The 22,579-nt window shown below is 45.7% G+C and overlaps 1 protein-coding gene across 3 annotated transcripts; it reads left to right on the top strand.

Moving 5' to 3' along the window:
• Positions 1–5,809: 5,809 nt before the first annotated feature.
• Positions 5,810–18,268, top strand: BNIP3L (BCL2 interacting protein 3 like). 3 transcript variants are annotated; one of them, XM_062510759.1, is made up of 7 exons: positions 5,810–5,966; positions 11,351–11,525; positions 12,000–12,072; positions 13,289–13,392; positions 14,154–14,303; positions 15,240–15,272; positions 15,463–15,498. In XM_062510759.1, exons 1-6 carry the CDS (start codon positions 5,882–5,884, stop codon positions 15,241–15,243), a joined length of 591 nt encoding a protein of 196 aa, XP_062366743.1. In that variant the 5' UTR covers positions 5,810–5,881; the 3' UTR covers positions 15,244–15,272; positions 15,463–15,498. The 3 variants fall into 3 exon arrangements, with proteins under 3 accessions (XP_062366743.1, XP_062366741.1, XP_062366742.1); XM_062510757.1 differs by lacking the exon at positions 15,240–15,272 and having other exon boundaries at positions 15,463–18,268; XM_062510758.1 differs by having other exon boundaries at positions 15,240–18,268.
• The last annotated feature ends 4,311 nt before the right edge of the window (positions 18,269–22,579 follow it).

Genomic DNA, 22,579 nt, shown 5'->3' with positions numbered 1-22,579 from the left:
GCTTGTAGCATTCCTCCTCCTTCTGGCCTCCTGGACTCCCCCTTCCCCCTCGTCCCCCTCCACCTCGCCTCGGTGGTGGTGTATGGAAAAAAAAAAAAAAAAACAAAATAAAGCACATAAAATGGGTCCGTTTGGGGTCAGTGGTAAAGGGGGTCTGTGTTGCAACAAATGTTTTAATAAACAGTTGACTGTAATCACTCCTTGCCATGTCTGGCACCAAAAACAAAAAAAAAGAAAATAAGGAAAAAGACAAACTACTGAATAAAAGTGACAAAGAATGGAGAATCTGTTTTCTTTTTTTTTTTTTAATCTACCTCTTTATACAATACTCTGTGTTTTATCTTAGATGCATGAAAATAAAATGATGGTTTTTGTAATGATTTTAACCAGTATTAATTATTTTTCATGGGAATGAAGAGAGGGAGGGATTTCACAGGTACCTGCATTCATTCCTGAGTAACCTTGAGCACCAGCTAGTGTGTGACCACTTCCAACTCTGCTGTCAGGTTTTGATCTGAGCTGTCACTTCCTGTGTCCTTGAATGCTTTTCTTTTTAACCTTTTGCTTTAATCAGAAAGGGAATAGAATCTTCAGGTTTTAAATTTCATTTTATGGGACTGATGTCTTACTGTTTAGTTTCGTCCTGGTTTCCTCAATGCCTTGTTTTAGGATAAAATACCTTTAATGCCTTGTTTAGAGCACCAAGTCCCCTGTGGCTTTCTGAGAAGTTGTCTGAGCTCTTGTGTGGTGTTCTGTAGTTACCAGCACATGGTTCCATAGCTAATGACTGCACTGCATTCTGCTGCTCTATTTTCTGTATTTATTGCTAACTGGAAATGTAGTTTTAACCATGCAAGTGTTTTCTTCTGGCTTTTGGCTTTGCAGAGTTCCTGCACTTTACAGAAATGTTCACTGGTGCAAGGAGCCAAACATGTGGAGTACAGAAGCTGCATGAAATAAGTGTTCATAGTGATGTGAGAGATTTCAACTCTTCAGCACATAAGGCTTATCCAAAGATGAACTAGATATTGATGCTTTATATGGCTCATGAGTTTTTACTTCCAGATATTTTTGCTAAATGTGCTTTTAGGTTTTGCTCTTCCTTCACGGAAATGTTCAGTGAAGTTTGAATTCATGGTGAATTTACCTTGACTGGGAGAATTTTTACTTTTGAGTTATCTGTATTTAATTATTTCTGTGGCTTAGAGGTAGCTATTAAAATTATGATTTGATCAACTGAGATACTGTTTCTGCTGTAAAATTTTGGCTGGGTTAGAGGTTGTTAACAAGACTACTATTGCAATCACTCTTCAGTTCTTTTTAAGTCCCTGTGCAGTGATTTGAAAATGTAAAAATTCTAATATTTATTAATCCAGTTCTCTTAAATACAGTATTTGTCTTGTACCATGCATGCCTGACCATGAGCCTTTGTAAGGATTTACCTTTTTTTTCTTCACCTGTTAGCCTTGTAAAACAAATGAACTGCCCCAGAGACAGCAGCTGTTTTCCAGTGGGTGAATAAACAAGTGGGCCCTGCTCCTGTTTAGTAGCATGTGACTGATCTTACTCCAAGCAACCAGACTTCCCAAGAGTTCAAGAAACAACTCGTTGAGTAACGTTAATCACATGTACAGCTGTTTGCAGGGCCAAGGTTTATTCTTTATCTTGCTGTGAGTGAGGACACAGAGGTGCTGAGATGCTTTTGCTGTGGAGCTGCTAAAGCCATGTTTTGTGAAGGGGTAGGTTTGCCAGTGCTGGATGGGGAAGATGAGGGCCGTGGCACTGAGGCTGCTGCTCCTCTGGGGCACCCAGAGCCCCAGGGATGCACTGAAGGTGCTGAGCACGTGAAGATGTGAGCCCAGAGTGAGCGGGTGCAGTCACCTAGAGCAATACTCCAGTACAGCTTCCTCTCGGAGCACAGCCGGGCCTGCTGCGATGGGTTAAAGCTTGCCTTGGGAAAGGGTTTGGGTTTGCTGGTATCGGTGATCCTTGGATGTCATCTGAGGTTTAACTTGTCCTCACCGAACCCAGCTCCTGCCTGTGCTGTCACACTATCCGTTAGAGAATTCTCTAAGCACACTGTCCACTGATACATGCTGTAAATCGTATATTTTATTAATAAAAGTACACAGAGAATACGCTTTGTCGGGATGCTTTTTATGCTCTTTCCCGCCCCTCCCCTTTTCTGCATTACAGGTATTTTTGAATGAACGGGCTCTCCCTGTGCCTGGGGAACAGCGTCCCCATTCCTGTCCCAGGCAGAGCGGTGCTGGTCACTGCCCTCGGCTGCTCCAGCCGTGCAGCCTCCTCAGTGCCCAGTCAAACCAGCGCAAAGCTGCAATTCCCAGTCCCTGAATGCCAGACTAAACACGGGGAAGGCATTCTCGTCCCTGCAGCTCCTGTCGTGCAGCCGCCACTGATGGCACTGGAATGCCACCGAGCACCACTCCTGTGGTTTGTATCTGCAAAGTGCCAACCGCAGCGTCGCTCCTGTCCCGGGAGCTGCTCGGGGTGAGGTGTTTATCCAGCTGAGGTGCCGAGCCGCAGGAGAGCCCTGTGCCTCAAGTCCTTCCCTGGCAGGACGTGGCTGCTGCCTGGAAAACACGCTGGGTATGCGGCAGCACCTGCTCCTCTGCTGCTCTGTTCGGGAGGACAGGATCATTTATTGCTTCACTAAAGATCCTTTTATTATCATCCTGATGGGAAAAAGCTCAGGTAGTGCTGACAAGCAGAAACCTGGGGGGTTTCCCCTCCTGGACAGGAGCTATGGGATGATGGAATACCAATATTTTAAAAGAGATTTTTATTGTCATCTTCTTTGGTACAGCAGAGCTGGGAAGCAATTTCCTGTGTGCTGCTTTTCTGCTCTTCCCCTCGGCGTGTAGAGGTGTAAAACACCCTGGCTCACTTAAGCACTCCTTTTATTGAATAAAAGGTGCCTCCTTTTGCCCTTTCCCACGGAATTGGCTGTTGTGAAGGGAAGGACTCGTGTCTTGGATAGAGGTGTGCAGGGAGTGAGGCTGCTGTGTAATGACTCCGGGTGGCTGGAGCTGTTTGTTTGCCCACAGCAAACATCTTATTTAACTCGGTTTGGGCTTGTAAAGATAAGCGGTGGAATAAAACCAGCGTTTGTTTCACAGCTGAGAGAATAAAAAAAACCCGGTGAATTCCATTTCTCCACACAGTGAATTTTACCCTCCAATTTTAACAATCCCAACCTTCGCAAACAGGAAAACAGCCCTGGCTGCTTTTAATGATGCTTTTCTGAGCCGGGGCTCTCCACTAGGAGGCAAAACGTTCCTGTAAAGAGGCGGAGGCTTCGGAACCGCGAGGGGTCACGGCGAGGTGCGGTCACTGTCCCTCGAAGTCAGCTCCGGAATCAACAGGGAGCAGTTGTTGCTAAATATGAAACACTATAAAAGCATTTCCAGGGTGGAGTATTGCTGTACGAAGAGTTCAGCCGAGGTGTGCAGGGCTGGGGGCGTGCTGGATGTGGCCACATCAGGAAAGGGCTCTTCGTCAGCTTTGGGGGACAGAAATACTGAACAGAGGAAATAAAAGTAATCAAGGCATGTTTTAGACTTGAGAATCATGGAATGTTTTGGGCAGGAAGGGACCTCAAATCCCACCCAGTGCCACCCCTGCCATGGCAGGGACATCTCCCGCTGCTCCAGATTATCCCAGCCTGGCCTTGGGCACTGCCAGGGATCCAGGGGCAGCCCCAGCTTTCCTTCTTTACTTGTTCCGAGCCTTGGAACCATGAGATAAACCACTGGGATTATCTTGGCACAGGTCTTGTCAATTGTTTGATTTCAATTGATTTAAAGCTTTTTTTTTTTTTTTTCTAGAAGAAAAACCTTTGTATTGCACTCCGGCACAAAAAGCTTTTCCCAGGAATTTATGGCCATTGTTTCTCTTCTATTAACATGTGGTTTTGTGTCTGTCCAACCCTGCCATTGTCGCAGCATTTTCCATCCCACGATTCAAATTGCAAACATCAATTACATCATTCAAATGCCTCACGGAACCTGTGTAGTGCTCCAAGCACAGGGCTGAAAGTCAGGCCCTGTGAATGCTATTTCTGGCTCTGCATTGACTCACTCTATAATCTTGATCAATTTATTTCTGACTCAGAAATTTTAATAGTCCCACTTGACTGATAAATATTCATGCCACAAGTGTTGTGGCAAATGCTTCCTGAATGAGGGTGGTGACAAATGCTCACGTTAGGCTGTGATTTGAGGGTTGCAAAGTAGGATTGGGTTACCCAGGTGGGTTTTTTATTCAAAATCACAAGGAGCTCATTGTTCTGACTCCAATCTCAAACGTTTCTGCGGCTCCTCCACCTGTAAACAGATGTTTTATCAAATTAATTAAACTGCCACTTTCTTTTTATGATTTTACATTTTAATGTAGCTAATTCTCTCCCAGTGCTGTCCCAGAGACATCCAGATTTCCCACAGGGTTAGATATTTGGTGCAGTCACGCAAGGCTTGCAGTGAAATTGAGGAGAAATGCTGGTGTTACCAAAGGTGGATTTGAAACATCCAGCATTACTACAGGTGAATGGAAGACAAAAAATATTTGAAACAGGTATTGTAGTATGGGATGAGTGTGACACTTGTGCATACAAGCTTTTTCTCCACCTTAAAGTAGTTCTGACACAGAAATTGATTTCTTCACGTTTGTAACGGGGAGTAAACAAAGATCACTGCTGGAGCTGTGTCTGTGTGACATCACTCTGACAGTGCTGCTGCTACTGAATTCCTACAGTGAGTACAGCAATGAAAGAACACAAATTATACTCTCATGGCTTTTGATGGGGGGACTTTATGGTGTAAAAGGCTCCTTTACAGCTTTTGGGAAGCAAAATTCTTATATACACGTGAGAGAGATGAGACTGAAGTCACAAAATTCCACCAAAAAGAGTCTAGGCCTCCAAATAAACCTTAAAGTTGATGACAGAACAGAATGAAGATAACAAAATGGGAAGGAGGCTCAGGAGGGACCTTGTGGCTCTGCACAACTCCCTGACAGGAGGGGACAGCCGGGGGGGATTTGGGATCTGCTCCAGGGAACAGGGACAGGAGCAGAGGGAACGGCCTCGGGCCATGCAGGGGAGGTCAGGGTGGAACAGCAGCAGGAATTTCTCCATGGAAAGGGGGCTCAGGGATTGGAACTGCCCGGGGGGGGTTGGATCCCCATCCCTGGGGGTGTCCCAGGAACTCCTGGAGGTGACACTGAGAGCTCTGGGCTGGGGACAAGGTGGGGATCGATCACTGCTGGAACTCAGCGTTCTGGGAGGGCTTTCCCTGCTGGACTGCCCCTTTCCCTCGATCCCCTGTATCCCCCTCCATCCCTGTACCCCTTTCTCCCTGTATGTCCTCTATCCCCTGTATCCCCTCTATGCCCTCCCCCCCTCTCCTCTGCATCTCCTCTTCCCCCTCTCCCTTTCTCTCCCTTCTATCTCCTCTCCCTCTCCTCTCCTCTCCTCTCCTCTCCTCTCCTCTCCTCTCCTCTCCTCTCCTCTCCTCTCCTCTCCTCTCCTCTCCTCTCCTCTCCTCTCCTCTCCTCTCCTCTCCTCTCCTCTCCTCTCCTCTCCTCTCCTCTCCTCTCCTCTCCTCTCCTCTCCTCTCCTCTCCTCTCCTCTCCTCTGTCCCTTTCCCCTCACGCCGCCGCGGTTCCCTCAGCTCCCGCCCTGCGCACGCGCGGGACGTGCGCGGTCGCGGGTCGCGCCATGGAGGCGGAGGGCGGGAGCGGCGAGCGCTGCGCCTGCGCAGCGCGGTGGGACGGGGCGGGGCGGCCGGGCCCGGAACGGAGTCCGGGTTTGTTGTTGTTGCCCCAGCGGCTCCTCGGTCGCTTCAGCCGCGTCGCCGCCGCCATGTCCAGCCCTCAGGAGCCGCCGCAGCACAACAACAACAACAACCCGCCGGCGGACGCGACGCACGGCGACCCCGGCCTCAACAGTGAGTGCGGCCGCGGGGGCGCGGGCGGGGAATGGCGCGGGGGGCCCTGAGGGCCGCGACCCCCTCGCGCCGCTTCGGGCTGCTATTGGCGGAGGGCGCGCCGCGCGAGCCGCCCGGGGCCAATGGGCGGCGGCGGAGCGGGTATAAATGGCTCGGCGGCGGCCGGAGGGCCCAGAGGGGGCGATGGAGGCGTTCGGGAAAGGCCGGGCTGTACCGGGAGAGCCCCGCAGCTCCGGGCGTTCGGGAAGGGCCGGGCTGTACCGGGAGAAAGCCGGGGTGGATAAACCGGGCTCCGGGTGCTGGCCCGTGCCGCAGGGGGCTGAGGGCCCTCGAGTGCCCCGAGGAACGGGCCCAGCTCGTTGCGTGGTTACACGGAGTTTACCCGGGCAGCGACGGTGGGGATACAGCGGGCTGGGGGGAGGAGCGTGGCTGTGGGAATGAGTTTATTCAGTGGCTGAGTCAATAGCACTGACGTGAGCTATTTCCCTCTATATCCGGCATCTCTGTCAGCTGCTTTGCTGCATCCTTTTGTTCCTGGGATAACACTAGTAAGACACATCATGTAGGCTCTGGTACTTACTCGGCAAATGCTTTCCCTTCGTTCTAAACAGCTCCTTCGGTGTGTCCTTTCATCTCTAAATTTTCAAGATAAAAGTGGTGAATAAATTGCATTAATGATTAACTGTAACCTCCGTGGTTTACGGTGAGGTTTAGCTGACCACAAAATAAACTCGCTGGTTGCTTTTCCATAACTCAATGGGAATTGTGTGAAAGGAAGAATAAACTGTGCTCGTTTCATAACGCTGCTATTGTGTTGTGGTAGCACTGCCTCGTGTGATAACCGTGTACCTTAAACAATGTTACCTGAGTCAATAACTTTGGCAAATTATTCAGACCTGTAATACTTAAGTAACAATTAGCCTGTCAAAGTTGTGACATGCCAGGTGCCTGACTCCATGCTTGCTTCAGAAATGGCCATATTTGATGCATGTGTATTTTATTTTTGATTTCTGGTGCTGTGGTAACTCTGTGGGACTCAATCTGCTGGGTGATAGGAGGGACGGGAGCTGAGAGCTCTGTGAGTCGGGGATGGATGGGTCTGCCCACAGCTCTTGCTGCTGGGTCAGCAGCTCAGGGATTGCTGGAGGAGCTGAGCACAAGGTAGGAGAGGAAATGTTTGACACTCTGGGCTCTGGGAACACAACAAATGCACCCAAGCAGCTCCACACAGGCTTAGTGCTGCTTTCAGATGTTCAGCCCCTGCACAATGCTGGGAGAGGTGGGAGAGGTTCGTTTTCTGCCATTCTCTCAGCTTTTCAGTGAACTTTTCAGGCTAATGAGCTCAGACATGTATTCATGGTGTTCTGTGTGCTGTTTGTGCGTGTTTAGGGCCTTTTATTCACAGATCCCTTAGCACTTGGAGGGTAGAAGAGCTGGGAATAAAACTGGTAACATGTGCTTTGTTGGGTTCATAGAGATAAAAAACCTAAGTTGCTTGCTTTGGGAATTCTAGACACTTCCTATGTTTTAATTATTATAAAGCTCTGTTACATATTGACAAAAAGAAATCCCACCTTAGGCAAGAGCCCGTCTTCTCTGTCATGGAAAATCTGCTTAATAATTACCATTGTGGGAATCTGGTTGGCTTTTTTTTCCCTTTCCCTCTTCTTTTGCTTTCTGTTAATGTAGTAGTTCATAGTAAAAGTGATATTTATTAGTTTATTCAGGTTGATCATGCCTCAGACTACTTGTGAGCTACTACTTTGGACTCTTTTTATATCTGTAAAATGTATACAGGTATTTAATTTATATATTGCCTTTGATATCTCCACTTCATGCACCCAGCTGAAATCAGAGGGAATAAACAAAATGAGACCTGTCTTCCCCAACGTGTTCAGCTCCTGCTATTTAATATTTCCAAATTATGGGAAAACATAGAATTAAAGTCAGTGTATATAAATTCATAGTGAAATAATTAGCCATAGATCAAAGCCAAAATTCAAACAATTTTGGAGAAAAATTCACATGAATAGTTTGGGGTTTTTTTTTTATTCCAAAGAATGTGTGTTATGTGATTTGTGAAGGGAGGAGATGCTGCCACATTTCTTAAATTTATTAATCTTAATTCTACCACTCTTCATTCTGCCACATTGCCTATTTTTTACTGTCAAGTAGAAATATGGTAAAATCAATAGTTCTCAGGCAGGTGATGAACGTAACTTCCTTAGTTCTCAAAAAAGCTCGGGGCAAACCCCACTCTGAGTTTATTCTCCATTACATTCCTGTCCATCTCTTTAAAGAAGCAGAGATTTATGTCCCTGTGATCAGTTTTGCACCCAGTCGTGCTCCCTGCCCCACACCCAAACTGGCTGGGAGTGGGAGTGGGAGTGTGCTGGAGCTTGATGGCACACTGTGCTTCCTTGAATGTATTTTGAGTCATTCCCAGTGAGCTCAGCTGGGAACGTGCTGCTCCTCATGTCAGCTGCTCAGCTCCCAGGGAATCCTTACTCACAGGAGAATTGGGGATTTCTTCCTACTACGGCCACGGCGTGTTTTAGATAAACACAGAGTTTGTCAGCCCGTGGTAAATCAATAAAAAATTATTTGTGGCAGTGGGTTTAGAGCTGTGTGTCATAATAAGGAGATGTGATCAGCATCCTCTGGGAGTTCTAGTGTCACAGGAGCACATCCCCTCACACCTTTGCCCTCTGCTGACTTTTTAAATCTGGTGTTCTAACAGCCAAAAGTGGTTTGTTGGGGAATATAAAGCTTTTTTTTCTAACTAACTTTTGACCACTTGCTAACTGCATTGGTTGCCTGCTCTTTTGCAGGTGTGGCCTCTTGCTGCTGTAAGGCAGAACCACATTCCTGATGAAGTTCTTAGAGTTTGGCTGTTTAATTTAGGAATTCAGGCACCAGCAGTCATCACCAGTCTGGATAACACAGCCTCTGTCTGATGCTGACTGAGCAAAGCTGCCTCTTCCCAGTTAACACTTGATTGTCTGAAAAGCCTGATGTGTAGTGCTGAGCTGGTGCCTGTGCACTCCCAAAATTCCCTGTTTGTGAAACCAGCCTGGGAACCTCCAGAGCACGATGCTTCTTCCATGGACATCACTGCAGTGGCATAGTGAATAATTGGTACTAAAGGTGAATTTTTCACCAAATCAAGTTCAAAACGGGCTCATTGTTAAACATCTCTTCCCGTGTCACTGATGGAGCTCCCAGAGACAAAACCATGCTGCAGAAAATAAGCGCAGGCACGCACAGGTGCATTTCAGAAATCAAAAATCAGTGTTAAAATGTAGAACTAGTGCGAATAATGCTCAAAATGTAGTTTCAGATGTTGTATTTGTATTTGAAGCAAGCTTCAGGCTTGCTTTTCTTACTTGGATATTTTTATCTCATGGGGAAGCATGTCCAAACTTTAGAAAATATCAACCACATACAAAAAAACAACAACCCTGAAAGCTCCTGCCTTCAGGTGGAATAAACTGAATTGTACAGGAATTGTGGTGACATGTATCTCTAAAAGCTGTTTGTTTCCAGGTGAAACACACCACTAAGAAATGTACCAATACATACACTCTCATATTTAGTTAATCTGCACATAAAATATAAGTGAAATACATTTAAAAATAAAAATCCTCGCTTAGCAGCTGCTCTTGTCATCTATGGTATGCTCTTGCATTTTGTTGAATCTTAGTGTACATGTAGATGTCCCTTAGGTAAAAAATGGGGAAAAAAACCTGTAAATCAGAACTTTATGGCAGATGTTTGTGCCAGGGCAAAGCAAGCTGAATGGGACCTGAGAATGGCAACCTGCCTGAGGTATAGAAAAGTTAGGGATGAAGGGAAGGGAAGGGAAGGGAAGGGAAGGGAAGGGAAGGGAAGGGAAGGGAAGGGAAGGGAAGGGAAGGGAAGGGAAGGGAAGGAAAGGAAAGGAAAGGAAAGGAAAGGAAAGGAAAGGAAAGGAAAGGAAAGGAAAGGAAAGGTGCACAGCGGGGAGTTTTGTAGTAAGGGGCAGAGGGATAAAATTCTGTTTGAGAAAGGAACGTAGAACAGGGTGACGTGTAATGGAGCGATCCGTATTTAACTGCAGGGGAGATGTGGCTGATTGAAATACTAACAGCTGGGGAGAAAGGAGACATTTTATTGAGCGGCTCCAGGGTTAGGGAGCAGCTGCCCAGCTTTTCGGGGCGTTCGTGCGGGTGAAAGGAGAGCTGTGTGTTGTCTGTGCCGTGTCTGGGAGCCCTCCGGCTCAGTGCGTGTTATCTGAAGGCAGCACGCTGCTGTTTCCCTCTGGCACCCTTGATAAAGTGAAGGTGTGTTCGGTTCTGGGCTGTCCCGGGCTGGTCCCGGGCTGGTCCCGGGCTGTCCCCGGGCTGTTCCCGGGCTGTCCCTGGGCTGTCCCTGGGCTGGTCCCGGGCTGGTCCCGGGCTGTCCCGGGCTGTCCCTGGGCTGTTCCCGGGCTGTCCCTGGGCTGTCCCTGGGCTGTCCCGGGCTGTCCCTGGGCTGTCCCTGGGCTGTCCCGGGCTGTCCCTGGGCTGTTCCCGGGCTGTCCCTGGGCTGTCCCGGGCTGTCCCGGGCTGTCCCCGGGCTGTCCCGGGCTGTTCCCGGGCTGTTCCCGGGCTGTCCCTGGGCTGTCCCTGGGCTGGTCCCGGGCTGTCCCTGGGCTGTCCCGGGCTGTCCCTGGGCTGTCCCCGGGCTGTCCCTGGGCTGTTCCCGGGCTGTCCCTGGGCTGTCCCGGGCTGTCCCGGGCTGTCCCCGGGCTGTCCCCGGGCTGTTCCCGGGCTGTTCCCGGGCTGTCCCTGGGCTGTTCCCGGGCTGTCCCTGGGCTGTCCCGGGCTGTCCCGGGCTGTTCCCGGGCTGTTCCCGGGCTGTCCCTGGGCTGTCCCTGGGCTGGTCCCGGGCTGTTCCCGGGCTGTCCCCGGGCTGTCCCCGGGCTGGTCCCGGGCTGTCCCTGGGCTGGTCCCGGGCTGGTCCCGGGCTGTTCCAGGGCTGTCCCCGGGCTGTCCCTGGGCTGTCCCCGGGCTGTTCCCGGGCTGTTCCAGGGCTGTCCCGGGCTGTCCCCGGGCTGTTCCCGGGCTGTTCCAGGGCTGTCCCGGGCTGTTCCCGGGCTGTTCCCGGGCTGTTCCCGGGCTGTCCCCGGGCTGTCCCCGGGCTGTCCCTGGGCTGTCCCGGGCTGTCCCTGGGCTGTCCCGGGCTGTCCCCGGACTGTTCCCGGGCTGTCCCCGGGCTGTTCCCGGGCTGTTCCAGGGCTGTCCCGGGCTGTCCCGGGCTGTTCCCGGGCTGTCCCTGGGCTGTTCCCGGGCTGTTCCCGGGCTGTTCCCGGGCTGTCCCGGGCTGTCCCGGGCTGTCCCGGGCTGACTGTGGCTGCCCCGCAGGTTCCTGGGTGGAGCTGCAGATGAACGGCAACGGCAACGACACCGGCAAGAACGGGGGCCTGGAGCACGTCCCGTCCTCCTCCTCCATCCACAATGGAGACATGGAGAAAATCCTCCTGGATGCCCAGCACGAGTCAGGACAGAGCAGCTCAAGAGGTAGTTCCCACTGTGACAGGTAAAGGAGTGGTGGCTGCTCTGCCTGCAGTTCATTGCCTTTCTGTCTTGTGGGTGGGTAAAGCTTTTTCTCAGTCTGATGTGTTCCAGTGCTGGCTCGTGGTAACTGTGTGGTGCTTCCACTTGTAGTGATACAAAAACATGTGTAATTCACAATACTGGCAGTGTTCCCTGCAAGAACAAGGGGTTTGCATCTTTTCTGTAGCAGCTGAACTTTTGGGCAGTGCTTTCTTTGCCTTAGGGAGCAACTGTCAACACTGTCGAGAAAGGTAGGATTATAAATAGAAAAAATTGAAAAGATGGGGGGATTGGGAAGACTTTCTGATGCTGGAATTTGGGATCTGAAGGGTGGTGCAGTCTGTAACTCAGCTGAATAATGTCCAGAAGTGCATGAGGAAATGATTCAGCTGAGATTTATCTGCACTAATAATTCTTTTGTTGACAAAATGACGTAATGAAATCAATTTTTCTTTAGCCCGTCACCTCAAGATGATGGACAGATAACTTTTGATGTGGAAATGCACACAAGTAAAGACAGTAGTTCTCAGGTATTTTCTTCCTTGACTTTTCAAATAAACATTTGTAAGTTGTGGGTATTTGGTCTAGGCTTGAAGGGTAGAACAAGCTCTTTGTGATGTCAAAAGACTTAAATTCTGCATTAATTGAAACTGGACTTAGAGATGAGTAGTTTTAGAGTGAGGGAAAAACAAGTCTCCATGTGTACAGCCTTCCTAGCAGTGACATTACTGTGTGACCTGCTGGCTCTGGGTGTCAGAGCTGGCTTTAAAATGTTGGTGTTTCTGCACAAGATTTCAGGGTGTGCAGTGATTGCTGTGCAGACACTCACATGACTGTGAGTAATCTCCATAACAAACTGAGAGGACACTAATGCTGAACTCTTGGTTCCATCATTCCACTGGATTTGCTGTCTGCAGCCGTATAAATAAAAAGCAATCCTGGAAGAATGAACCCTTGCATTTAATTTTGTCAAAGACTTGTTGCAGTTCTGCCCTGAGAGCCAGAAGGGTCTGAATGAAGGTGTTGGTGAGCTCTGCATCTCACTTGTGACTGTATTTGTTTAATTCTGGGTTTGCTGTGGTTCTCACATAATGCTTTAATTATTCTAATAAGAGTCACTGAGCAGATTGTTTTAATTCTAAGTAGGAGTTAAAGTCAGTGGTGTTCTCTACTCTTCCTAACTTATTTCTGCATTTATTGATGTGAAGTTAAATATATGTGTAGAGTGCTTGTCTTTCCTTCCTGCATCTGGGATTCAACCAGTAGAAGCTACTAGTTGCAAGTAATATAAATTTTAAATGACTAATAACACCTTTAAAATGTTAAAATCCTGGTTTTGAAACCAGTATGTTTTTTATTTGACTTCCCATGTTTTTAGTCGTGTTCTGTGGGCTTTAAATGGAATGCCATCAACCTAATGTTTTCTTCCATTTGTAAATATTTTTTGCACAGTTCTGGTTCATTACATTTAGGATTAAAATAACCCTTTGTTTTTGTTAGTTAAAAAAACCCAAACATCTAGCAATGATGTGGAAATCCTGGATATAGTAACAGAATTTGTGTTTTCCTGACTTCTGCTGGCTAAATCAAATCTCTTTGAAATAATCAGCAGTCCAAGAACAACTTACTGGTTTATCAGGTGCCACCATTTGGTGCTTATCATGTCACCACTGTTGTCACACTCAATTTTACACCCTGAGGAGGAGCTAATGGAGTGTTTCAAGGCTTGTCCCCTGTGTGTTTCAGTCCGAAGAAGAAGCAGTAGAAGGAGAGAAAGAACTGGAAGTTTTGAAGAAAAGTGCAGACTGGGTGTCAGACTGGTCAAGTAGACCTGAAAACATTCCTCCCAAGTGAGTTCAACTCTGGGTTTTTAATGAGTATTAGTTTATTTTAATGAATGGATGAAGGAAAGGATCGTCACGATTGATTTCTCTGTGGGGAGGCTAAAAAGGTCAAAACAATGAAGTGTGAAAATCAAAATAGCAACAGAATGACTTGAGAAGCCACAGCAAGCTGATTGCCAGGTTTCTGGACAAAATGACAGTTAGTGGGAGAGCTGGGTACTTGCAGCTGGGATTCATGGGATTTAATCTTGGCTTTTTGAATGGAAGAGTGTTGAGCAAGTCTCCTAAATTCTCTGTCCCTTTTTTTCTTTCTATGTAAAATATGTAATGTTCATCCACGGAAGGGGAAACCTTGAGATCCTTGAATGCAAAGCATTTTTATTAAAATAGAGGATGCTGTTTAAATCTGGCAGACTTCTGTATCTGTGTTTGGAACAAAAAATGAGGCCTCTTGCTAACAAATCACATCCTGAAATTCCCTCTCTCGGACCTACCTCTCTCTGCAGCTCCTGCTCCCTTTGTGTCTATACTGTCTGTGTAAGTGGTCTCTCCACAATCCCTCCTCTTACTATCTTTGATTCCTTACTCTGTGTAAGGGATCTCGGGCTTTGATCTCTAGCTCTTTGTACTTAAAAAAAAAAAAAAAAAAAAAAAAAGTTCCTACAGAGATCTGTGCATTTGTGTGCAAAAAAAAAAAAAAAAAAAAAAAAGGAAAGAAACAAAAGAGTCTTGTTGAATTTTTTTCCTCCCTCCCCCTCTTCTTCCAGGGAATTCCATTTCAGACATCCTAAACGTTCAGTGTCTCTAAGTATGAGAAAAAGTGGAGCAATGAAAAAAGGTGGCATTTTCTCTGCAGAATTTCTTAAGGTTTTCATTCCATCTCTGTTCATATCTCATGTTTTGGCTCTGGGACTAGGGTAAGTATTAACCTAATTCTCACTTCAGCTTTTACTTTTCCACTTTGCTTGAATGTCAGGTCCTGCTGAAAAAGGCTTTTTCTAGAATAACAATTTTTAAATCACTCAAACTTGATGTACTTTTACAAAAGCAGGAAAACTTTGCAGCAATTAAAACTTTGCAGCCTTTAATGTGCTTTATTTCTAGAATAGATCAAGTTATATATGGATGAGTTTGCAAATAACCTTAGCAATTGTAACATGTGCAGTTTGATTATGTGCCTTCTATTTAAATGCTTGAGGTTATAAAGGGGAAAACTAGAACAGATGAAAAATAACTTTTACTGATCAGTATGGAAGGACACTGTCCAAACAGTGATGCTGAGGTGGTGTGTGTGGCACAAACTCTGTAATTTCCAGTTTAATGCTGCCCTGTGATGTTGCTGAAAGTCAAGGTTTGAGTACTTAGAGAAAGAGAAATGAAATATTGGATGTGTCCTGCAGGATCAGCTGTGTCTCTGCTGAGCAGTGTTTTCATTACCTGTGTAATAAAATCCCACGTAATCTCTGGTTTTGCCTAAATCCTTATGTTCTGTTTATCCACATTATGTTCTTCTGGGATGGTGCAAAGGCATGGACTCAAAGCATGGTTTTGTTTAGCTTTGTGTTTGGCTTTGTGGATGCAGTTGAAGTGTCACTTTAAATTCTTGTGAACTATCAAATAAATTAGGGTGGAATATGTGAGGATGTACTGCGAGATATTTGTACTGCAGCAAAATTGTGCATTTCTGCAATGATTTAAGTCTTGCTTGTGGTCAGTGTTTGCACAGATCCTCAACGCTCAGAGTTTTAAAGCTCACCCCCCTCTCTGTAGGCAGCACTTGATTTGTTTTTCCCCAGTTGTCTGGGAGTGTTGCTGTGTCAGGTACTCAAAAGCTTTTGGATTGGGGTTTTCAGATGAGCCTGGGACTGGAGGAAAACCCACTTTGGGTGAGTACTGAGAGCACTGATCCTTCCAGACTCATGCAAAACCTCCCTGTAAGTCATTTTCTAGAAGAGAAGTGGAGTGTGTGGATGGATGTGAGACTGGAGAGGGGGATTAGGGCAGCTGGGTGTGTGGGGGCTGTGGGAGAGCAGGGAGCATTCCCGTGCAATATCACATCCTTTGTTTTTATTTCAGCATCTACATTGGGAAACGTCTGACCACACCTTCGACCAGCACCTATTGAACCACGGAGTGCACACCTGGACCCCACGTGCCCTGTGAAGGTGTTACTGTCTCATTTAGTACATTTGACTTGAGACCATTCTAAGCATGACCCTGACTTCACCCTTTCCTTCCATATCCAGGTTTTTTGCTAACTCTGGAATTCAGTATTGTGTTGGAACTCTGTTGAGGTGTTTGGCTATCCACATTTTTTCCCTCTCTCCCATTCCCCTGCCTCTTGGCCTGCAAGACACGTCAGAGTTGCTGGATGGAGTTTACAACTGTCTCTATGTTGCAAGGGCTTCTCTCAATGCAAAATGCCACCAGCAAGTTTAATTTTATCAGTGATGCTGTTGCCTCCTTAGTGCAACCTGACTTCAGTTGCAGTTGTGCATGGTCTAATGTTGACTGCATGGTGGTGATAAAACAGTTTCTTTGGAAGAAAATTACTGATTGGAGTGGGAAAGAGTTTTTCTTCTGTAAAAAAAAAATAAAGAAAAAAGAAGCTGGTTATGGAATAAACTAAGAAATCACTGGCAATAAAGATCCAGTTTAAATCAGCTTTTGGGGGGAATTTACTTGGCCCCTTGTATTGGCTAACAAACACCATTTGAATTGCAGGAGGCAAAGACTGCATAAATTTTAAAGTAGGATAACTAAATCCATCAGCATATTTTAATACTAGGTAATTGTTGTAATCTTGTCTTTTCTATGAAGTCAGCTCCTTATTCCTTGTAGGAAAACCTGTCTGATACCTAGGAAACATTAGAAAAATTGCATTATTTGCATGTGAAGAAGCTTTCTTTTTTTTCTTTACCTGATCTCTTAAGGGAAAATTTTCAGTGTGGAATTTTCCTTTTCAAAGTAGTTCTAAATTAAGGAAAAACCCAACAGCTGTAGTGTAGGTAGGCTCTGTGTAAAAGGAAATGATTCTTTTTGTTGTGGAACCATTTACAGCTGTGAGGATCCAGCAGTTTCAGCAGGAAAAGCATTTGGCTCATCCTTAAGGGGGACAATCTTGCAGGTGCATAAAGGCTCAGAAGTTGTGAAAGCTCTGAAATGTCTTCTGCTAATGAATTTTCAATATTCCTCTCTCTCGTTGTTTACTGTACAATCTCCTTTTTGGGGATACTTGGAACCTGAAAGTCACTTGTGATGTCTCATGTTAGGGTAGATTTCTCACTGATGTTGTTGAACTTTTATCTTAGGGAACATTAAGCCTTGTCCTCCTTCAGTGACACTTCTTTTCAAAATGTGAAGCTTTAGTACCAAATTGTTACAAAGCATCGGGACAGACGTGTCCTTAAATAGATTTTATTGGATTTCAGAACATGTAGCATGAACTCTGAAGGATAGAATACTGTTTTTATATATATATGTATATGAATATATATATAAAAATATGATATAGACTTTAATACTAAGTATTTAGGGAACCAATGCTAATTTTAAGACTAGCAAAAATCTCATTTAAATAAAAACTTTAGCAGGCTGACTTTGTAGAAAATAAGAAGATCTAGTCAGCCATTTGGAGAAAACAGCTACCTGTAATTGCTTGCTTGCATCAGACTTTATAAAGTTGATTATTTGTTAGAGCAGTGATTGCTTGAACCAATTGATGCATAGAAGCTAAAGCCCAGCTGAGATTTGGGTTAAAAAAACTTTAGTTAGCTCCCAGGAAGTGAAAAAGTGAAGCATGAATCCACTGCTAAACTGTATTTATTTTCATTCTCTACTTCTGAATGCTGTCAGAGAATGCTTTCAGGGTGAACAACAAATCCTCTTGAGTAATCTGCTTTTTTTTTTTTTTTTCCTTTTGGTTGTGAATACTTAGTGGCACTTGAGCTGCCCACAAGTTGGGTTTTGTTTGTTTTGGGTGTGGATATTGGGTTTCACCCAGAGGTGGGGGCGGGCAGGGGAACGTGGTGGAGGGTGCTTTAGGGAGCATCAAATCCTTCATTTTACAGCCCTGAAATCTGAGGGCACGGGTGAAAGGCTGGACCACTTTCAGTTCTAACACAGCACCTTGTTTTGTATGAAATTGGAGTAGTGGAAAAAGAGATTTTTACTAAGTAGGGAGTATTTTTTAAAGAGGAAAATCCAGTAAATTACCCCTTTCTAAATTAATTTCCGAATAGCTGATAAATAACAGTGCAAGCTTGTGGCTGGATAATGATATTTGGAGTAAAACCTATGAAACCCAGAGCTGAGGAATGCCCCGTGGTCACTGAAACACTGCCTGGGGTACAGTGCAGTGTTTATTGAGACCCTGTTCTAAGCTTTGGAGGAAAATCTGCAACTTCCAGTTGTACATTGAACAGCAACAGAGTGTTGTATCATTCAGAAAGGGGTTTCAATGATTGAGAGTTGAAGTTTTGTTAAGATAAATGTTGTTTAAAAAGCTTTATACCTGTTTACAGTTTTGGAAAAAAAAAAAAAAAGAAAAGTAGGCTTCATTTTTCTTACATTCAGTGAAAACTGGCCTAGACTATTTGTAAATAGGATCAAGACAAAAAATGCATAAACTCGCACATTAAAGATGCAAGCTGACCTAACTGCAGCAAATGCATATTTACTTACTGTTTTCAAAAGTGAAAGCTGAAGATTGTTAGAAATTCAAATTTTTTAATTGACATTTGTTGAAATATTGGAGTTAACTGAGCCAAAGTGATTATGCATTCTTCATAAATTAGTTAGCACTTTGTAACATTATATACAGTTTACATGTATAAGTTGTAGCTTATAAACATTTTGTGCCATTAAAGCTCTCACAAAACTGGTTGTCTGAAATTACTTCATGCTGCGCCTTCCTTTTGTCTTTCTTCTCCTTTCCTTTTTTTTTACAGGTTTGCTTTTTAAGATGTTTTATGGAACTGTTTTGTTCTGGGTGACACAAACATTGAAGCTGCTGTTTATAAACTGGAATAATTTTTTTGAAAGATTGCTTGGGTTTGTTTTTGGTTTTGTTTTTGTTTTTAGTGACCTGGGATCATCTGCTTCATTTCCTGAAGCACTTAATAAAAATAATCCCTCTGGTTGGCCTTGTGTACCTTCTCCAAGTCCTCCAGCACCTTGTCCAGGAAAACTCTGCAAGGAAAATAATGTGGTGGCATATGAAATGTAAAGTAGAATTGCTGAGATTTTGTATGATTGGTCAACTCTATTGTATTCCTTGTATTTCTCTTCTGTTTTCTAATTTGTGTTTAATTTGCAGATTAAAGAGTAAGGGACATAAACCCTAATTGTTAATCTGCCTCCATGTTCTTGGTTCAAGAGCACAGGTTATTTCTGTTTATCACGAGGAGAGTTGTTCATTCCAGGTGGGAATGGCACCATTCTTATTACTGGTGCCACCCATTTTAGTTATTCTTGTCTGTATTTTTAATCTTTGTGCAAATGGGATTTTCTTTTTCCAGAGGAATAAGAGAAAATTATAAACCCCTACTTTCAGGAAGTTTCTCTCTTTGGGACTCACAGTGAAACTCAGGCCTGAACTTTTTAATAGCTTCAAAACCTTTTTAGTTATAATGCAAGAATAAATGCAAGAAGATCTTGCATAGGGCAGCACTGTCTTTGCTCTGGGATTATTCTGATGTAAATCACATTTTGATGGAGTTGAGGACTGTCTTCAAGTTTCTTTGAAGTTCATTTTTGTCCAAGAATATCAGATTCTGGGAAAGTTCCCTTCTGCCTTGACCTGAGGGAATCTCCAGTTTTGGTGCTGTGTGGTTGAGTTCAGTGGTGGGATATTGAGTCCTCCTTACTCTGGATTCAGGCTTCACTGTACACATATGGAAAGCTTAGAATTTGAATTGTTTAATGGCAAAATTAACTATAAAAACATCATTTACACTTGGTGTGTGTGCATATCTGTGAAATCCAATCTGAAAATAAAGCCCCGAGTCCCTGCAAGTGTTTGTAGGATCTTTGCCTCGTGTTTGCTATTTATGAAGATCCCTTTGTGTTTTGGGCCTTGAAAACCAAAATAAATCACCAGGATTCCTGAACTATGCTGTGTAGTTCAACCAGCACTTTCAAAACAAAACAAAAACCCGGAGATACTCCTGAAAAACCTTGTGCAGGATACAGCATCCCCATGAAAAAGAGAAAGCTCAATTAATTTCCACTTCATTAGGTCCCTCTTTGTGCCCTGTGCTCCCAAGGAGCAAGGGGTGCTTTTCCAGGAAGGAAAGTAAAACATGACTTAACTTTGAGCTGCTGCCAGAGAACTGAGAGTATGGAAACAGGCATTTTTCTATTTTAAACTGTTTCCTAGCGCTTCTCTGATAAGACTGGGAAGTTTGTTTAGAGATACTTTATTTTTTTTTTTTTTGGTGGTGCAGTTTGTGTAATTTGCTGTTTGTTGTCTGAATTCAGTGTTGACTGAAATCAGTGAATTACAAGGCTAGAAAATGCGTTATAAATAAGATAAATAAATAAATAAAATAAAGAGAATAGTCCTCCAGCTGTTGAAGTTGTTGCAGTGTGTTAAGGTGTATAATTTAGGCCATAAAGGACATATCCTTGCAAAGCTGTCAGTGTGTGGAGCTGTGCTGAACCTGCACATTGAGCTGTTCCAGCCTTTAACTTCCACCTTACTTTGGAGTTTACATTTCAGCCCCTGGATCCTGGAATGCCTTTCTGTGGTAGATCAAGGAGCCTCTGACTCTCAGATGCATTTTCCTGTGTCTTCTAAGTAAGTGTTTCAATGAAAAACTCTGTTTTAAGACCAACTTTCTCTCAGCCTTTTACTTCTGGCCTGTAACCTGCATCTAACTACAGGCTGGGAGACTGACATTTATCAATAGAAAAAACTTTACGTGCAAAATTTTGGGTGGAACACATTCCTTGCTCTTCTTTTCTGTATAAAAAATTAATAATTCCTCATTTATTTCAGCAGTGCTCCATGAGCTAATGACCTAACAAGATGTAAACAGTGCATGGTGGAATTTCAGACACAAACTGCAGCCCTGGTTCCTCCAGCTCATTCTGTGGGCAGGAGCAGGCAGGGTCCTTGTCCCTCAGGTGCTGCCAGGAGCTCTGTGGGACCATCCTCATTTTGCAGCTGGAACAACAAAAACCTCCTCTGCACCTTGCTGCCGGCTGAGATCCTCTCCAGCTTTTGCATTATTGCCATTAGTCAGCGTGAAGGTCACGGCTGGGATTTTGGCACCCTGCTCCTCTGCATTCCTCCGCTCTGCCAGGCTCTGGCAAGGGCTCATTCATCTCCTCCTGTTTTCCCCACTGCTGCTCCATTCTCAGAAAACTCCTTGAGCCTCTCTGGCTCTGTCGCGGCGACGTAGACAAAAGCTTGCCCTGTTCTTGGTGTGTTTCCAGGTTCCATGAGCCCTGCGGTTCCCTCAGGTAGGGGTGTGGGTGCTGGGAGAGCTCCAGGTCCTGCACGCTGCTCCTGAATGGTTGAGGTGTGTAACTGCAGCTGCCGCTGCCCAGGATGGGCGACTTTCGGGGGCCGCTGCTTTGCTTTCACCTCCGGGAAGGAGGATGTAAAGGAAGTTTACAGTTTCATCAGGAACTGCAGAACCAGGACAAGGACTAACGGGTCCAAACTCAAAGAGGGGGAATTTTTGTGAGCTATCCAGAGGAAATTCTTCCCTCTGAGTGTGGAGAGACCCTGGCACAGGTTGTCCAGAGCAGCCGTGGCTGCCCCATCCCTGTGCGTGTCCAAGGCCAGACTGGATGTGCTTGGAGCACCCTGGGATAGTGGAAAATGTCCCTGCCCACGGGGCAGGGATGGTATTTAAGGTCCCTGCCAACCCAAACCATTCCAGGGTTCTCTGAAGTGGTCTGTCGTGTTTAAATCCGTATTCAGCTCCAGATTTGGAGCCGTTCTGGATTTCTGTCTGAGAATTCCTCCTGAAGACCTGGAGGATGCTTTGTGAGCAGTGTTTACTCCCAGTGGTGCTGGATAAGATGGAATTGCCCTCAGCACGATTTCCTGCAGGTGGGAGGTGAGAAGGAGCTGCAGACTGCCCTGCTGGGCTGGGCAGGGTCTGTCTGTGTGTCTGTCTGCCTGTGTGTCTGTCTGTCTGTGCCCAGGACTGGCACAAACAGAGCATTTCTGCTCCTGGGCTTACCGAACCAGCTCCAGTTACAGGATTCTTTGTCAAAATACTGATACTTTTATAAATACTGATAAGGTGAGAACCAAGTGCCTGTCAGAGTCTGAAATGGATACACAGAGGTGAGTTTTTCAGCCTCATCTTTGCAGTCAGAATTAATGCCTTGGCGTGTGTGAAGGCCAGAGCTGAAGCAGTGCTCAGGTATTTTTTTGCAAAGAATGGGACATAAAAATCTCTTTGTACTCGCAAGACTTTGACTGCTGTGAGTTAGTTGGGTTTGAAGCTGTGTGCCTGGAGTACAAGTCTCCTTTAGGATTCTTCCAGAGAGCCTGGCTGCTCTCCTCTCACATAAAAAGGCTGCAGCACTACCAGGAGACACCCCAGACTTGCTCCCACAATGTGCCAATTGTCATTTCATTGCAGAGTGAGAAGCAGCAGACAATTACAGCTGCTGCTTTAAGAGCACTGTCTGACAGGTAGAAGAGATCTCTGGGGTTCCTACAAATTGCTTTAATAGCTTCAGCTCACAAACAGCTTTATGTACCCATTTCCTCCTAGGCAGCAGCTGCACTGAGGATCTCTGCTGTGAACAGGGTGCACTCGCAAGCGCTGCAGTTTGCACCAGGCTTTGTTTCTGTGTGCTAAAAATTAGGTCTTGTCTAGTTCAATTCACAGGTATCCGGGGAGAGGCAGAACGCAGAATCCCAGAATCGCTGAGGCTGGAAAAGCCCTCCAGGAACATCGAGTCCAAGCTGTGCCTGATGCCCACCTCGTCCCCAGCCCAGAGCTCCGAGTGTCACCTCCAGGAGTTCCTGGGACACCAGGGATGGGGATCCAAACCTCCCCGGGCAGTTCCAATCCCCGAGCACCCCTTCCATGGAGAAATTCCTGCTGCTGTCCACCCTGAGCCTTCCCTGGCGCAGCTCGAGGCTTTTGAGCCCCACTTTTAAATTCTCCGCTGTCTTTTCGCAGCGCTGCAGGCTGGGCTCTCTGTCTGGAGCTGAATTTGG

Source organism: Cinclus cinclus, chromosome 29 (genome assembly GCF_963662255.1).
Source record: "Cinclus cinclus chromosome 29, bCinCin1.1, whole genome shotgun sequence".
In the NCBI taxonomy this organism is placed as follows: domain Eukaryota; kingdom Metazoa; phylum Chordata; class Aves; order Passeriformes; family Cinclidae; genus Cinclus; species Cinclus cinclus.
The sequence above is the reverse complement of the archived record's forward strand: the minus strand, read 5'-3'. Positions and strand labels throughout refer to the sequence as shown.